This window comes from Macrotis lagotis, chromosome 7, assembly GCF_037893015.1.
Source record: "Macrotis lagotis isolate mMagLag1 chromosome 7, bilby.v1.9.chrom.fasta, whole genome shotgun sequence".
In the NCBI taxonomy this organism is placed as follows: Eukaryota; Metazoa; Chordata; class Mammalia; order Peramelemorphia; family Peramelidae; genus Macrotis; species Macrotis lagotis.
Window position 1 is genome coordinate 157,460,362 of NC_133664.1, and position 18,785 is coordinate 157,479,146.

Consider the following 18,785-nt stretch of genomic DNA (forward strand, 5'->3'; position numbering starts at 1 on the left):
GTTTTTTAAAATCACTTCCTGCATATAAAAAAAATAGTTCATTCAAGGTTGAACAGGAAAATAATTTGCTCTCCTTTTTGCCCATGTCCCTTTACCATAATCTTTGTGATTCCTCTAGCCTTATAGAAGAGTTAAAATGAGTAAGAAGTCTTGGAGAAGATCTTAAGAGACTATCTAGTTATTATACAAGTTGGTTTACCACTCTGAGCCTCAGATCCCTTATATAAAACAAGATTGATGTCTACATGAACTTCAAGGTTCTGTTGTCTGTATTAAACATGAAATTTAATAATATGGTTTAAAAGGTTGACTTACTATCAGTACTAGAAATCATTTTGGAGAAGTGAGAGTCAAGTCTGAGATGCCTAGATTAATACTTTTTAATATTTCTTTGTAAGTGAATTTTTTCTTTTTTTTAGGGAGTCTATGGGCCAAAAGCATATGTTGCAACCCAAGGACCATTAGCAAATACAGTAATAGATTTTTGGAGGATGATATGGGAATACAATGTTGTAGTAAGTAATTTGTTTCCAAATCTGTTTTATAAGAATTAGTAGTGAGATTTATGTGAAACTAAGAACACTTCAGAGATACCTAATTAATCATGTTTCTCTAAATAAAGAGGTCTCTGTCATACTTGTAATTGTCTTTTTCTTATTCCAATGGACTTTTGCTACATTACATCAAAATTTGACTCAATGTAACAGGTTTATTAAGACATTTCAAACTTCAGTTATTTTCCTAATGCCTCCTGAAATTTGAGGTATTTTTAGGCATTACTGTTTAATTATCTTTTCAATATTCTTTATAGGAAAGATTTAATAGTGTAAGAAACGTAATTAAATCATATTTCCTAATTTTAGAAAAATCTGTGAAAATTATTTAAAATTTTTTATATTTTTGCTTGCTTTATAATTAATCTAAAACATTTGTATAGTGTAAAAAAATCGGAAATCTTAAGTTGCATAAAAATTACATTAAAATTTGTATAAAACTGCAGTTTGTTATTGTTCTTCTAAATTTATTAACATATCTGCATTTGGGTCTATAAACAAATACATTAGTATAAGACTTTTTGTTTTAGAAGAAATAATTTTTTCTATATCATTAATAATTGGAAGAGCAATTAAAGTATTTTAATTTATTCAAAATTATTCAAAGAAATGGAATTGCTATTTTCTTAGAAAAGCTAATGTTAAAATTTAATTGTGCATATTTGAATAGAACAAGTGAAAACTTGCAGAGGGAGAAGGAAAATGTCCTATATATGTGCAATGGTACTTTTAATTGACATCTGTTTTTTTTTTTAAAGATCATTGTAATGGCATGTCGAGAATTTGAAATGGGAAGGGTATGTAAACTGATTATTACTTTCCATAGTGTGCCCTATTTGTCACGTTAATGTTATAGGTGATACACTTAAATTTCACTAGATCATGATTCAGCTGTCATGTAAAGTTTGATATTTGAATTTAATGTAGTCATATCTTATACCATTCCCAAGATGCTTTTGTTCCTAGAAGTGGCAGGAAGGACTTCAGCATAATATGATCTTACCTACAATATAGTCTAGCAGCACAGACCTCAGGCTTATGTTACAGTGGATTTTTTTTAATTTTTTTTAGTTTATTGCAAGGCAATGGGGTTAAGTGGCTTGCCCAAGGCCACACAGCTAGGTAATTATTAAATGTCTGAGGCCGGATTTGAACTCAGGTGCTCCTGACTCCAGGGTCAATGCTCTATCCACTGCGCCACCTAGCCGCCCCATACAGTGGACTGTTTTCAAAGAATACTTTTTAAAAATTAAACTTTTGTGATTGTGTCACTTTTGGTATAGTGAACAAAATAAGTTCTATGGCAAGCACATGAAATGGGAGGGCTTTACCTCTATAACAGAAGGCTACTTTCTGAGAAGATAGCGAGGCAGTAAAGGAAAGCATGGCTGGGTCTTGGCTTAGACAACTAAAGTGTTCTGAGATTGATCCCTTAGCATAGAAAGGTTCCAAGGTTAGTTTGCACCGGGTTTCTAGACCATGTCCATAGTTAAAGACCGAAGAAAACTAAAAGATTTTCATTTAGTTTTTAAATTTTTTCCCAGTAACCCTTTGATAGAGATGTTATTTTTGTACTATGTATGCTGAAAGTTGGACTGCAGGAGGTTATAAAAAGAAGCATATTAGAGAAATTGGGTAAAAATAAATTCAGTGATTGAAGGTAATAAAATACAAATCACTCTATTAAGAAGTTTACTGAGAGGGCGGCTAGGTGTTGTAGTGGATAGAGCACTGGCCCTGGAGTCAGGAGTACCTGGGTTCAAATCCGGTCTCAGACACTTAATAATTACCTAGCTGTGTGGCCTTGGGCAAGCCACTTAACCCTGTTTGCCTTGCAAAAACCTAAAAAAAAAAGTTTACTGAGAGGGATCCCCAGTATATTTGACTTCATTAAGAAATTTTATGTCTAGAGTCTTTGTCCAATTGGTTTTCAACCTGTTAGAGAGGAAGGTTTTCTTAAACTCTTGTTTGGAGTAAATATATGTGTGTTTGGACTCTCCTCTCTTGCATATATGATCCATGCTCCTTTATGTCTTCCCGCACTGCTGTTACCTCGAGTCTAGACTGTTGCAGCCACTCTGGCTGATCTCTTTGTTTCAAGTCCCTTCTCATTCTAGATCATCCTACCTCCAGCTGTCAAATTGGTTTTCCTAAAGCATAGGTCTGACTGCATCACTTGTCCCTGACTCATGCTTTTCAGTAAACTCCAAGTGGCTCCAGATTATTGCTAGAATCAAATTAAAAATCTGGTGTCTGTCTTTTAAAGTCCTTTCCCACCTGGTCCTTTTCACCCTTCCCAGTCTTCCCACCCTTCCCAGTCTTCCCACATCTCATTCTCTCCAGGTCATGTGTAATATTGGCAATCTTGAAATCCCTGACTTCCTTTTAGCTTAGCTAAAATCACACCTTCTGCAAGAAGCCATGTCTGATCTCCCTAAATGCTAGTACCTTGCATTTGAGATTGTTTCCTGTCTGTTATCTCACCCATTAAACTCTTGAGTTCCTTGACATCAGGGACTATTTTTAGCCTTATTTATATATCTCCATGCTTAACACCATGTCTGGCACATTGTTGGCACTTAATTCTTGTTTTGTGACTTAATCCCTTCACATTTCCTGCCTTTACCCATTTGAGTAAATTTTTAGCATTGATATCAAAGGAGGGGCATGAGAAAATGAAATCTATTCTGTTACCAATTCCATTCATAGTTTTTGCTTAGGTTCTTTCAACTCTATATGGTCACTGAAGCATCATCCAAAATTTAAATATGTAACCTACAATTGTTTAACAGAATAGAATCATGGAGAGATCTATGGGATCAGGTCATAGAACAAATTTTGATTTCACCTGATTAATCCTATGCTTCAGATCATTTCCTTTCATCTTATCCACAAAGATAGCATGACTTTTTTTACTGAAATTTCAATGTAGCTTTTGACTATCGCATTCTCCTGATCTGCTAGTGAAATAAAACTTTAAAAAATAAAAGGCAAAAGTTGTAGGTGAGGGGTAGATGTATTCCTACTATAATGATAAAAACATTTTTTATGCAATGCCTTTACAACTCAGAAATATCAGGAATTCCTTTTTTAATGTATCAGGTTTTATCCTGATAGGATTTATTGTTGGATGGCATGCTTAAAGTTTTTGTGGTTGCTATTTCATTGTCACTAACCATCCCTTTTAGAATGTCCTAGAATTTTTCTGGAACTCAGTTAAATTGATATTTGAACCTAATCTCCTGATTTATTCATTAGAGCTTGCTGCTTTTTTATTAATTAAAAAAAGTAGATTTTCAATCAATTTTCATAAATAATCTGAAGAAGGATTGGAAAAGGAATTTTTTTTTTTGGAGGGGTGGTTTGTAGGGCAGTGGGGTTTAAGTGACTTGCTCAAAATTACAAAGCTATGAAATAACAAGTGTCTGAGGTCACATATGAACTCAAGAGTCCTCCTGACTCCAAGACCAGTTCCTGTGCCATCTCTTTATCCCATTAGTTTTATCATAGCTCCTACTATAAATGCTCAGTGCTGTGCTAACTCAGTTGAAGATGCTAAAGCAGCCTAGAGAGAATAACATGCTTATGAAATATCTTCCATTCTAGGTTGGTGAGAATTTTTTTTTTTTTGTTCGCTTGTTTTGTTTGTTTTTTGAGGCAGTCAGGATTAAATGACTTGCCTAGGTTCACACGGCTAGTAAGTGTCTGAGGCCAGATTTGAAATTGATACAAGGTCTGGTAACTTTTCCACTGCACTACCTACCTGCCCCTGGTGACTGTTTTCAAAACTATTGACTGCCAATTTAAAAAAAATAATTGGGAATTAGTTAAAATATTTTGACATGGAGGAATGTGTTTTGAGTATCAAATGAAGTCCATAAAGTTGAGAAGAAGAGAATATTTGAGATCAGTAGTAGAAATATTAGACTGTCCTAATCGAGGATGTAAAATGAGAAAAATATAGCAATTTTAAGAGATGGGAGGATATGGACTTTATTTGAGGAATAGTTGATTCATTGTAGAGTACTAGAATTAGTATATTTGATTATGTAGTCTACTTTAGGTTGCCTGTGTAAAATTATAGGGCAAGTGTCAATAGGGCTACACTCTTCTTGTCTATATAAATGAGGATAGTAATATCTCACAGGGCTGTTTGGGAGGAAATTTCTTAAAGATATGTGTGTGTGTGTGTGTGTGTGTGTGTGTGTGTGTATGTATATATATATATATATATATATATGAATCTTGCAAGGCTGTAGACAAAAGATAAAACAAGAAAAATATGAGTGTCTTTATTTCCTAATCTGCTTTAAGTTGATATAATAAAAGTCAAAACCAATACAACTCTGTACTTAGCATTTTTATAATAGAATGGGACCAGCTAGCTCTCGATCTTGGAATCATGTAGATAATAGCATTAGTCATTCTGAAACATTTGAATGAGAATTGGAAGTTAAGTAAAAAGTAGGAAATTGATGTTTTTACTTTTATGTGTAGTTAGCTAGCTATTAAGAAAATTTGATGTTTAAGAAGAACATATAAGTAACCTAATCTGAATAATTTTCTTTGCCAACAGAAAAAATGTGAACGTTACTGGCCTTTATATGGAGAAGATTCTCTAACATTTGCACCATTTCAAATTTCTTGTGTGAGTATCTATATTAAACTAATTTTATGGTCAAACTAAGTCTTTATGCTTAGGTCTTATGATTTCACTGGTATAGGAAATGGTAAGGAAATGTCTTTTCACTGATATACTTTAGCAGATGTTCTACAATTTGCAATCTTGGAAAATGGCTCAGGGGCACGAAATGGTTAGTGATTTTGCCTAGGTTCCTATATCAATATATTATAAGAAGTGGAACTTGGATTCAGGTCTTCCTGAAACCTGCTCTCACTGATTGAACAGCAGTCTTTAGTAACAAGATCAATGTTGTAAATTATTGAGGACTTGTACTCATGTGGTTAGAATCTTTTTTAACTTGCCTTAAGTTCTGCCACACTTGGTGTGAAATACAGTTGTATATAATAAACCAAACATTCATGTAGAAAATCAGCTGTTTTTCACACAGGATCCTAGGGTTTAGAACTGAAAGGGATCCTAAAGGTCATCTAGTCCAATTCCCTTGTTTTACAAATGAGAGTAATGAGTCCTAGAGATGTTGAGTGATTTCTGTCAAAGTGTCACAGGTAAATAAGTTGCAGGTTAATGATAAACATTCCTACTATAATGATAAAAACATTTTTATGGGGCAGCTAGGTGGCACAGTGGATAAAGCACAGGCCCTGGAGTCAGGAGTACCTGGGTTCAAATTCGGTCTCAGACACTTAATAATTACCTAGCTGTGTGGCCTTGGGCAAGCCACTTTAACCCCATTTGCCTTGCAAAAACTAAAAAAAAAAAAAAACCCCCAAAAACCCCACAACATTTTTATGTAGTGCCTTTACAATTAAGAAACATCAGGATTTCCTTTTCTATTGCATGCACTTTGATAAGGAACTATATTAACTGAAAACAAGACATCTTAGCAGGATTTATACCACATGAAAACAATTATTTGCATGTCAAAGTATATAGGAATAAAAAGGAAAATGGATGCTGATTATATTAGGTTCTTAAAAATTGTGCGTTATGATTACAATTTAACTGTAGGAAGGTTTATCTTATTGATTGAATTTTAGAGATTTCTTTTCTCAACCTTTTGTTCTTCTTTAGAGATGTTAAAATTTAAAAAATAGAGCCCTTATAAACTTTAGGGTGATTTGTAGGATAAAAAGCATACTCAAGAACATTATTAGAGACTGAATTTTCCTTTTTTTTTTTTTTGTTTTCTACTTTGTTTGATATTTGTGGCCATTATTCTTTTAGACAAACTCTGTCCATAAATAAAATTCTAGTAAAAACTATAAATGAGACAATTTAGAATAATTATGATTGATCTGAATGTCAAACTGTCAGGTTGTATTCTCCCCTTTTCTCTCCCTATCTTCCTTTTCTTTATCTCACAGGTGTTTCCTTTTATTTAGGAAGCTGAACAAGCCAGGACAGACTACTATATTAGAACATTGTTGCTTGAATTTCAGAACGTAAGTACAGGATGTGATTCAGTCAGAGGTGTGTGTGTGTGTGTGTGTGTGTGTGTGTGTGTGTGTGTGTGTGTGTGTTAAATGTTTTAGGTGATTTAAAAACTTTTTATAGTTATGTAAAGAGATGGGAAAAAAATCAGTGTAGAAACTTTGACATTTCCCCCTCTCAACACTTGGACTAAGACATGAGGGATATATTATTTGGGTAATTTTCAGTTAGAAGTTCATCTGTGTAAATTAAATAAAATAAATTCTTTCAGGTCAAGTCATTAGTAATTTATTAAACACTTCATATATATGCCAGTCAGTGTACTCTGTGCAGGCAATTATAAGTAAATACAGTCCAGTCCCTGAGCTTATCTTTTCTTGGGCAAAGTTTCACAGTTTAAAAAAAGGGTAACCACATGGGAACAGGATCAAGAAAGAAGTCCTGTGAGGGTTGAATGAGTATCTGGATTGGGAGATTTCCTTTAAATGGAAGTTCATGGAAGAACTATCTAATTCAAATGAAGGGCTCCAGAGTCAAAGTGATCTTCCAGAATAAAAAGGCTGTTGAATTGTAGTAGATAAAGAAATCCAGGAGGGTGGAGCCAAGATAGTGACAGAAGAAGTGCCTCTCCTAGGTTCTCTCCAAGATATTTCAAAAATCTTAAAATTATGACTCTAACTAAATTTTCAAAAGATTGAACCCACAGAAAGATCCATTGAGGCAATTCTCCAGCCCAAGGTAACCTGGAAAATAGTGTAAAAACTTCGCTCCACAGGGTTAGAGTGACAGCCCACCAGAGTGAAGAAACTTCAGCTTCCTGGAAACAGCCCTAGGGTGCCTGGGAGCTGCAGCTCCCAGCTGCAAGTTTCTTGAGGTGCACCCTGGGGAGCATCAGGCACAATTTGGAGGATCAGTGGGAATACCTCTGCCAGAGCTATCCAACAGGCCCTCAGGGCACTCAGTGCAGCTGTGCCAGCTGCTGCAGCCCAGATCCAGGAAACATAGGCAGATGTAGAGCCAGTAAGCGGTAGTCTCCAGGTAACTGAGCCTTGAGTGCTCAGCCCACCTAAGGTAGGGGAGTGGAGAGAGACTTCTGAGATCTGTCCTCTGTCCTTGGAACAGGACTTTGGGACTCTGACCACATTCAGATCCTGATCGTAGTCTAGGCCCCCCCATAGAACAGCCCCCCCCCCCCGCCTGAAGCAGAGGGGTGCGCTTGTGGTCATTCACAGACCAGGAGAGCAGTCAGAGCTTCAAACACTGAGGTCCATGTGTGTGGGGGTGTCCCAATAATACTCAAAAGCTCAGGAAGCATCCCAAAACCAGGCACAGGCTGGAGAAATGAATAAACAGAGAAAAAAGAGGAATGCCATTGAGAAATACTTTGTCTATGATCCCAAGAAGGATCAAAATATTCAGTCTGAAGATGAGGAAGTACAAACTTCCGCATCTAAAGACTCCAAGAAAAACTGAAGTTGGGATCAGGCTATGACAGGGCTCAAAAAAGATTTTGAAAATCAAGTAAGGGAGATAGAAGAAAAATTGGGAAAAGAAATGAGAGAGATGCAGGAAAAACATGAAGAAGAATTCAGCAGCTTAGTAAAGGAGATCCAAAAAAATGCTGAAGAAAATACCATGTTAAAAACTAGCTTAGGTCAAATGGATAAAAGTTCAAAAAGTTATTGAGGAGAAGAATGCTTTAAAAAGCAAAATTGGCCAGATGGTAAATGAGGTAAGAAAGCTCTCTGAGGAAAACAAATCCTTCAGCTGTAGAATGGAGCTAAAGGAAGCTGATGACTTTACGAGAAGTCAAGACAATACTTCAACACCAAAAGAATGAAAAAATGTGAAAAATGTGTAACATCTCACTGAAAAAACAACTGATCTGGAAAACAGATTCAGAAAAGATAATTTAAAAATTATTTGGATACCTGAAAATCATGATCAGGAAAAGAGCCTTGATCTTGTTTTTAAAGAATTCCTACAGGAAAATTGCCCTGATATCCTAGAAGCAGAGGGCAAAATAGAAATTGAGAAAATCCACTAATCTTCCACTAATCTTCCCTGGAAAGACATCCAAAAAAACAACCCCCAGGAGTATTATAGCCAAGTTCCAGAACTCCCAAGTTAAAGAGAAAATATTACAAGCAGCCAGAAGGACATGATCACATAGGACTTAGTAGCAACCTACATTAAGGGCTGATAGTGCTTGGAATACAATATTCTGGAAGGCAAAAGAGCTTGGAATGCAACCGAGAATCAACTACTCAGCAAAACTGAACATCCTCTTCCTCTTCCAGGGGAAAGGATGGACTTTTCAATGAACTGGGGGAATTTCAAATGTTCCTGTTGAAACGACCAGAGCTGAACAGAAAGTTTGACCTTCAAATACAGGATTCAGGTGGAGCATAGAGAGTAGAGGAGAAGGGTAAATTATGAGGGACTTAATGATGATGAAAACTGCATGTATAATACTTATGTGAACTTTCTCATTTAATAGAGCATGTAGAAGGGGCTTTTATAGATGAAGCACAGGAGAGAGCTGAATTTGAAGATATATTGTAAAAATGGAATCAGTGGCTAAAGGGAAAACATACTGGGAGTAAGAGAAAGGAGAGGTAGAATAGGGTTAAGATACTACATATAAAAGATATTTTATTTTGCAATGAGCTTTTACAATGATATGGAAAGGGGGAAGGTGAGGGGAACTGAGGGAACCATCACTCCCATCAGAAATGGCTCGGATTGGAAACAGCAGACACACTCAATAGGGTATAGACATCTAGAGTAAAAAGGGAGAGAAGGGGACAGGGGGAAGGGAGGGATGTGTGTGATAGAGGAGAGGGTAGATCATAGAAGAGAATAGTCAGATATAGCACATTATATTTTTTTACTTCTTGCAAGGTGCTGGGATTGAGTGGCCTGTCTGGGACCATGCAGCCAGGTGCTTGCTGGGTCTCAGGGGTGGTATATGGACTTGGGGCCTCTTGGCCCCAAGGCTGGTGCACTGTCCACTCAGCTACCCTACAGCACATTTTGGAAGAGGGACAGTGAGAGAGAGGAGAGAGAAAAAATATAATATATGGTAATGGGAAAGAATGGATGGAGGGAATTACAATCAGCAACAGCTGCAGTGGAAAAATATGGAAGTAACTTCTGTTATGGACTTAAATGATAAAGAATGTGATCCACCTGAGGCAGAACTGATGGTATTAGAACACAGACTGAAACACATTTTTTTTCTCTTTTACTTTTTTTAAATTATTTTTTGTTTTTTAATTTTTGCAAGTCATTGGGGTTAAGTGACTTGCCCAAGGCCACACAGCTAGGTAATTATTAAGTGTCTGAGGTCGTATTTGAACTCAGGTACTCCTGACTACAGGGCCAGTGTTCTTTCCACTGCGTCAGCTAACTGCCCCCTTTTACTTTATTTCTCATGAGGGTTCTATATTTTGGTTGGGGAAGGGGGTATTATATTTACTCTTAAACAAGAATATTCTAGTAATGTAAAGATCACTTGTACAAAAGCATTTATAACAGCTCTGTTCGTGGTGGCAAAGAATAGGAAGTTAAGGAGATGTCCTTCAACTGGGGAATGGCTTAACAAAATGTGGTATACGTATGTGATGGAACACTGTTGTTCTATTGGAGGCCAGGAGGGATGACAGTTCAGGGAAACCCGGAGTGATTTGCATGGAGTGATTTGCATGGACTGATGCTGAGCAAGATGAACCAGAGGAACATTGTGTACCCTAGCAGCAACGTGGGGGTGATGATCAACCTTGATGGACTTGCTCATTCCATTAGTGCAACAATCAGGCACAATACTTTATTTTTCTTCCTTAAGTTTATGATTTCTCTCCCATCACATTCAACTTCAGATCAATATATACCATGGAAACAATGTGGGGACTAGTGGACTGCCTGTGGGGGTGGGGGGAGGGAAGCAAGATTAGGGGAAAACTTGTAAAAACTAAAAAATTAAATATTAAAAAAAAAGAAATCCAGATAGTTAAGAGTGGAGTTCAGAGAAGAATGTTCATCTTCTAAATAATGTTTTTATTCCTATTTTATTCCCATTCCCAGATTTTTTAGTTTGCTTTCCTCTAAAAAATTTTAGGCTAAATATCCTCTGCTTATTAGTTATTTTTTAAATGCACTGACTTTTCAAGTGTTATAGTATTTTCTTGACGACTCACAGTAGAATTTGTTTTCAATCAGGAAGTGAAATTTTAAATAACAGAAAAGTTTTTGATTAGTTTGTTTCCAGTAATTATGGTTACTTTAAATTATCTCTCTTGTGTTGCATTTGAGAGAGGTGAATGTTGTTACTTTTAACATTGATACTTCAACTGAAAGAGAAAATAAAAAATATTTTAAATGCTTGCTATAAAACTCTGATTATATCCATATGTTCTAAATTCAGCAATTCATCAGGGTATAATTAAGGTTATTTAAAAAAAAATATATATATATATATATATTTTAGGTTTTTGCAAGGCAAACAGGGTTAAGTGGCTTGCCCAAGGCCACACATAAAAAAATATTTTAATATTTAAAGACCTATTTTGGAGCTTAGCTCATCTTGGCTTCTAATTTTTTTCATAGTACTTGTACCTGTAAGCATATTTAGCAGCAATATGTTTTCTTATTCTTATTCATGTATTCTAATAATAGTGACAGTAATGACTTATATAGTACCTAAATGTACAAAGCTCTGTATGAAACCACCTTACAAATATCTCATTTGATCCTCACAACCTGGAAAAGCAGCTATTGAGTATATGAGACTGGATTTGAAATTAGGTCTTGCTGACTTAATGCCTTGTGTTCTATTCACTGTACCACCTACCTGCCTATTAAAATGTAAAAAAGATGATTAAAATATGCCATATTTTTTCCAACAATTATTAATTCTTGCTTTGATTTTATTTTCTCCCCTAGTATTATCTTAGCATTATTAAACTGTTCTTCTAATAATAGTTTTTCCTCACTTGAAACATAGCTGAGCAATAAGGACCATATGTCTCTCCTAAATGGAGGGGTAAAATAAAGGGGAAAAAAAAAGATCAGTATTGTTACTCCCACTTGTTGTTATCTGTAAGTTTAAACTGCTTTCATGTACTTTTTTATAATTCTACCATCCTGATTCTCTAATTAAAAAAAAATTCACAATGTATATTATGCTTTAAAGTTTTCTAAACCTTACATAATCTCATTTATCTAAACAACCAGTGAGGTAGGAACTAGTAAATTCATTTTACAGATGATTTTACTGAGCCTGCAAGAGGTTAAATCTCTGTCCAAGGGCATATCCTTTCCATCTGAAATAGACATTAAGAAGAATTAGAGGCTAGAGAAGGATTTCCATGAACCTCCCATTTTGTTATCCCTATTTTGTGATTTTGCACAACCGTGTTTGACAAGAGTATCTTGGAGTACATGCCACTCTTGAATCAGGACTGTCACCTAGCCTCCTTGGCCTTGGGCCTCTTTGCTGCTTAAATGTAAAATACAAGTTTAGAACTAAACTCCAAAATCTTTTATTCTATACAATTAGTATTGCAATGTAAAATAATGTTTGTCCTTCATTCTCGAAGAAGACCATGACATCAGGGAGGTGATGCCATGACAAACACATGAATTAGATTTGAGTGATAGAGTGCTGTGCTAAGTCCCCAGCCTCACTTTTCCCTACAGAGCCATCTATCTAGGTCCAGTGGCCAGATGTGAATCAGAATGACTGGAGATAGCCCTGGATGTGAGGTGTTCAGGGTTAAGTGACTTGCCCAAGGTCACACAGCTATTAAGTATCAGAGGCTGGATTCAAACTCCTATCCTTCTGATTCTAAGGCCAGTGCTCTATGTACTATGCCACCTAGCCCCCCCCCCCCAAAGATGCCTTTCTCTTTCCCCTTTTCCCAAAAAATGGAACTTGGAAGTGAGATATAAGGAATATTTCAGAAGCTTTTGTGAAAACAAACTATTAAGTTTTATTTTTTTAATCCTCATAGCATCTACCTCAGTTCTAGGAACATACATAGTTTATCAATAAATTGTATATTTTAAAAACCAATAGCTAATATGCAGTGTACCTGTATGTTAGAAAAAATGGACCAAAAAAATCCCTCAAACTTGAATGTGTATATATTTTAAAATTTCAAAGAAATTTTCAAAGTTGTTAATTTTCTTAATTTCTTTAAGGAATCTCGTAGGCTATATCAGTTTCATTATGTGAACTGGCCAGACCATGATGTTCCTTCATCATTTGATTCTATTCTGGACATGATCAGCCTTATGAGGGAATATCAAGAACATGAAGATGTGCCTATTTGTATACACTGCAGGTACAAAGTAGTTTTCAAATATATTGTGGTATAAAGTTGTGGTTGTATCTGACAGTTATGCATGGTAAATTTAATAATTTACTAGTTTTGTGTTACTGTAGGCATAATGATTTGTAATAACTTAAATTTTTTGTGCAAAAAGTTAACACACGTATAAATGTTATAATAATTATTTATACTGATATTTATATTTAAAATTTACATTGGGTCAAACCAGATTTGGGAGGGAGAGCACTCATATTCTTTTCTGATTCTCTGCTACTACGTAGCAAATAGTGGTTGCGTTCCATTTTATTTTTTTGTTTTATGTTTTTGTAAGGCAGATGGGGTTAAGTGGCTTGCCCAAGGCCACATAGCTAGGTAATTATTAAGTGTCTGAGACCGGATCTGAACCCAGGTACTTCTGACTCCAGGGCCGGTGCTTTATCCACTGCGCCACCTAGCTGCCCCAGTTGTGTTCCATTTTAAAGAAAGATAGGGACAGCACTTGCAAATGCACAGAGACAATGGGTTTTGTGAGAAGAATAAAGAAAAGGCTGCTTTGGCTCTCTCCCAGAGTACCAGGGTTGGGCTATAATCAACAAGGCTGGAAAGATAAGTTTCAAAATAGGGCTTGCAACTTTATCCTAAATAAAATAAGAAGCCCCAAGAGTTGATTTAGTAAGAGCTCTAGAAAACTCCTTTGTCAACAGTGTGTAAGATAGCTGAAGAGGTAAGAGACTTGAGGCAGAGAGACAAATTTGTGGATTATTGTAATAACCTATACAAGTAGTGAAAAATGATAAGGGTTTGAATTAAAGTTTGGGTGAATGAAAAGAAGGTATCATACACCAGAAAGCTGTGAATGAAGATAAGATGGTAATAAATTGCATAGTTAAGTTGAGGGAGATGGAGAATTTGATGATGCCATTTTACAAACTTGGAAGACTAGAAGGATGGTGGTGCCTCTCTCAAAAATTTGGAAGGAAGGGAGTTTACAAATATGATGAGTTTAGTTTTGAATATGTTGTGTTTAAAATATCTCTAGGACCTTCATTTTGAAATGCTACTGCCAGATTAATCTTTATTTAATACAGACATAATGACTGAAAATACTTTATTGGCTCCCTGTTACTTATCAAAAGAAATCTAAATGCCTTAGCCTTTTAGTCTGGACCTCTAAAATCCAATGTATTCTATACTTTTCCAATTTTAGTTTTTCTTGCAGGGCAATTCAACCAAACCAGTTTAATCACTGCCCCTGTGATTATGCCACAGTTTCTGTTTTCTGCAAAGACAATTTCTAGTTCCCCAACCTATCTCTTAGAAGTTTCTTCTCCCTCAGAAGTTTCCTCTCCCTCACAGAGTCTTCATTGAATCTTCTTTCCTTATCAGTTTAGAAATTCTTTTCCCTTCTGATCTAATATTACATTTTTGTACCTCTTTCAGAACTTTGTTAAGTGTCTTTTAAGAACTGAACTAGGAGCAGAATATGAGATTGATTTAATGGCCCAAAGCCATATATTTGATTTTAATTTACTTGGGGTTTTTAGGGGGGGAAGGGGGGAAAATAAATTACAATAAAAAAAATGAATTTTAAAAGACTAAAAATCCTGGAGTGGATGTGGTCATGTTGAAATGGAAATTCTCTAAAAGCTTCATTTTGTTTTATTTGTTTTGGTTTGTTTTATTGGTTAAAAGCATTTATGGGGGGCAGCTAGGCAGTGCTACTGCCTAGAACACTGGCCCTGGAGTCAGGAGGACCTGAGTTCATATCCTACCCCAGGCACTTAATTACCTAGTTGCGTGACCTTGGGCAAGTCACTCAGCATTACTGCCTTGCAACCATTAAAATAAAAGGATATATGCCTTCAAAAACAAATCTGTTTGAAAGTTACGAGATTGTAGATTTTTTAGCACAAAATTTACTTTGCATTTTCCCAAATTTTTGTAACTTTATTCGTAATTCAAAACATCAATTTATTGTTCATTATAGTGAGTTACATTTATTTTCTTTTTTAAAAAAATTTATTTAAGGCAATGGGGTTAAGTGACTTGTCCAAGGTCATACAACTAGGCAATTATTAAGTGTCTGAGGTCAGTTTTTGAACTCAAGTCCTCCCGACTCCAGGGCTTTCCACTGTGCCACCTAGCTGCCCCATTACATTTATTTTTAATAGATTTAAAATAATAAATGACTATTGAACAGACCTTGGATTTAACTAACTTTTGAACCATGCAGTTAAAATTAAGAAGAAAGCAAATTTTCTGGGGACTTAAAAATAAGTTTCTGACAATCTTGGGTGTCAGTGATGTAGCTAGAGTATTGCCAGGAAAATGAAAAAATAAATGTTAATAATTGTGAAATTATTTATCCAAAAAATAGGAATTATTTAATTTAAGGTTACTTTAAAAGAGTGTATTTTCATTTTTACCTTCCTACAAGTTAGTCAGCTGATTAGCTAGTTAAATAGTTCAAAGGTAAGATTCATAATATTTTAAGTCCTTCACTGATGCAGTGTGAAGCAGAATCAGAACAGGGATATACAGATCATAACTACAAAAATGTGAATAGATGGAAAAATGTAATTTTTTTTAGTTAACTTCAGCACTGTATATAATTCTCAGTCTTGGCCCTCTTGAGAAAAGATAAGAAAATAACACTTTTTTATTTTAAATATTTAAATATATTTATATTTAAATAACACTATTTTTATTTTAAGTTTTGGCTACTATAAAGGTTTTTTTTAATTACTTGAACTTAATGTGGTTCTCAACACTTTTTCAGAGGTGAGGAATTATGAGGGTATAACATTGCACATACTGTCAAATTCAGTTAGTGTTGTTCAGCTGCTTTTCATTACAAAGTATGGCTTCACTTGATAGCAGGAGTTGAAGGGAGAGACATATTGGGACATGAGGATGGTGAAAAGAAAAATATAAATTAAACTAACAGATTAGAATTAATGGGCTCCTGAGATAATCTTCTAACTATGGTCTTTAATCCTATGACATCATCAGCTATTGACCATATATTTTTTATGAGCGATCTGCATGTTAGTGGTTGGTAGCATTGGTGCAGAACAAGAAGGGAAGAGGCAGACTTTCAGACACAATCTTAATCTTGTTTTTATTTTTTTTAAACTTTAAGTAGTCCTTTTCAACAAGAATTTCCACATTTGTAGCTCAATCATATAAGATTATTTGAAGATGCAGCCACAGAGATAATTGTAATGATTTCTCATTAAGAATATTTCATTTATGGGAGAGAACAAAAAATAAGCTTCCTCAAAATTGTTCAGTGCCATAGAAGCTAGTCCTCCTATGCAGAGTCTAAATGAAGGGAGTTACTTGTATAGTAAAGTCCTAAAAATCACTTATATTTAAGAATGACCTTCTGATTACATCAAGCCTTAATAATACTATGATGGTTTCTTCTCAGCAAAATCCAGTGTTGAAAACCATCCTTATAGGAAAAAGCAAATAGATGAAGAATTGCTTGCCATATCCTTACACATAGTAAAGTTGGACAGTGGATTGAGAACAGTGTGGACTAGTAGTATATTGAACTTCATTTGGGAAATTTGTTTGGTGCAGTCAGTGATCTTAAATTTCTCCTTGATGAACAACAATATTCTTCCATTGATGCTTTAATGGTTCATAGATTACTTCAGTTTCCAGTGGATTAGAATTCTTGGCCATCTATACCGAGTGGAGAGATAGTTGAGAAGCATATTATCAACAAAGATAGAAATGCAAGATGTGACCTGAGAAATTGTATGATTGGAAAAGTAATTGCAGTTTTGTGACATTAAGAATGTTAAGATATCTATGTGAATGCTTTCAGGGTGTTCAACTGCCTTTTTTCCTTATTAATTTCCACATCATAACTATATTACTGAGATCACTGGCCAACTGAAGTATAAGTATGAATTTACATTGTAAATAACATAAATGTTATTAGTAGATAAAGTCTGTGCAATTTGAACACTATTTTAATTGAAAAGTCTATGTAAATATATGAAAAACATTGCTGTGTTAGTTACTTTTTATAACAAATTTCAAACAGTATTTTTTAAAATTATATATCCATAGTGCAGGTTGCGGAAGAACAGGAGCCATCTGTGCCATAGATTATACATGGAATTTGCTAAAAGCTGGGGTAAGAATAATTTTAATCAGTATTGTGACATATTTTTTCATGATTTATAAATTGGAGTGATAAAAGAATTTTTAAGTTCATGTGTTTATAAGGAAACTGTTTCAATATATTGGTATATGTATGCATGTTTTCAACTATCTGGATATATAAACTGTTATGAGTGGGGTAATACTATTAGAAACACATAGGATATGGGGTTTGGAAGATGATAAAGATAGCACGTTACTTCAGTGGTGACTCTTAAAAATAACTGCTGGTAATAAATCACTTTTTATTTTAGGTTTTGGCTACTATAAAGGTTTTTTTTAATTACTTGAACTTAATGTGGTTCTCAAATTTTTAATTGTATTCTTAAAAAATGTTAGTTTTAGCTCAATTTTTAAAAAAATTTTCAAAAATAAAACAAAAATTATGAAGGGTTCTGCTGAGCTTAGCAAGCCTTTGTGCCTTGCATCATTTGTCACCTGCTATCACCTGCGAAATACATTTTAATCCTGACTTTCCTTGTAGCAGTTTTTTTTTTAGGTTTTTTTTTTTGCAAGGCAGGTTAAGTGGCTTGCCCAAGGCCACACAGCTAGGTAAGGTAATTATTGAGTGTCTGAGACCGGATTTGAACCCAGGTACTCCTGACTCCAAGGCCGGTGCTTTATCCACTACACCACCTAGGTGCCCCCTTGTAGCAGTTTTAAAAAATTTCTTTATATATGATTTTAAATGGGGAGAAATCCACCAACAAAAAAGGAAAAACATTCAAAATGAAGCCTTACAATTTTTTTTTAAACCTTTAGTACTCTTCAGTGAATTAAGAAACTTCGTTGAACCAAAGTTAAAGGAAGAAGGGAAAGAGAAAGGGAATACCCCATTCCTTCTGCCATTTCATGACTTGTTTTGCCCTGTTTTTCCCTGTTTTTAATCCCCTAATTCAGTGGAGCAAAAAACAAAAGGGAGATAGTAAGCCTCTTCCCTTTGTTATTGTCTTACTATCTAACCTACAACCTGTAGTTTTCTTCCTAAATCCTTTTCCTCCATCTGTTTTCCTCTAGCCTTCTTCAGATTTAGCTAACTTAGAAACCTAGCTACATTCTCAGACAAATCAAAATAAAGCAAATTTCTTTATTCAAAAATAGTTTTAAAATTAGGGTCTTATCCCTGTGAAGATATATTTCTTAACCCTATTATGTATGAAGCATTAGTGAAAGTTAAAGCTGGCTTGTGGTCATTCAGTATTTGTAAGTGATAAATACTAAATGTGTAAGTTAGCTCATTTCTACAACTGTAGTTGTGTATAGTGACTTTTTATTCACAATAAAAAAATCTAGTTAACATTCATGTATATGAAAAGTATATGAAAAGAAATTTCAGGAAGATTTTTCAACAATTCTTTGTGGAAAAAAGGCAGTTAAAAATTTTAGGCTAAGAAGAAATTTAGATTAAGCAAAAAAATATCTTAACTATATTTTAGACATTTGCAAAAGAAAAACTGTTAATTCTTGATATGATGATATAGTTAGCAAGTACTGAAATTTTATAAATGTTCCTTCTTTTCCATGCCAGAGATAAAAGTAAGAAACAAGTAAAGATAGAACAGAAAGCAGCAGGACAAGAATTTTAGAAATTGCTTGGCATAGTTGAATAGGGAGGGAAACAAAACTGGTGAGGGACCTGGA

At 34.8% G+C, this 18,785-nt stretch overlaps 1 protein-coding gene across 5 annotated transcripts in view; it reads left to right on the forward strand.

Moving 5' to 3' along the window:
* Nucleotides 1-18,785, forward strand: part of PTPN12 (protein tyrosine phosphatase non-receptor type 12) — a 94,136-nt gene that overhangs the window by 48,103 nt on the left and 27,248 nt on the right. For all 5 annotated transcript variants that reach the window (XM_074194011.1, XM_074194007.1, XM_074194009.1 and 2 more), the window contains exons 4-9: nucleotides 420-515; nucleotides 1,313-1,351; nucleotides 5,131-5,202; nucleotides 6,582-6,641; nucleotides 12,835-12,977; nucleotides 17,052-17,118. In XM_074194011.1, coding sequence (XP_074050112.1) covers nucleotides 420-515; nucleotides 1,313-1,351; nucleotides 5,131-5,202; nucleotides 6,582-6,641; nucleotides 12,835-12,977; nucleotides 17,052-17,118 — 477 coding nt within the window. The remainder of the gene's footprint in view (nucleotides 1-419; nucleotides 516-1,312; nucleotides 1,352-5,130; nucleotides 5,203-6,581; nucleotides 6,642-12,834; nucleotides 12,978-17,051; nucleotides 17,119-18,785) is intronic.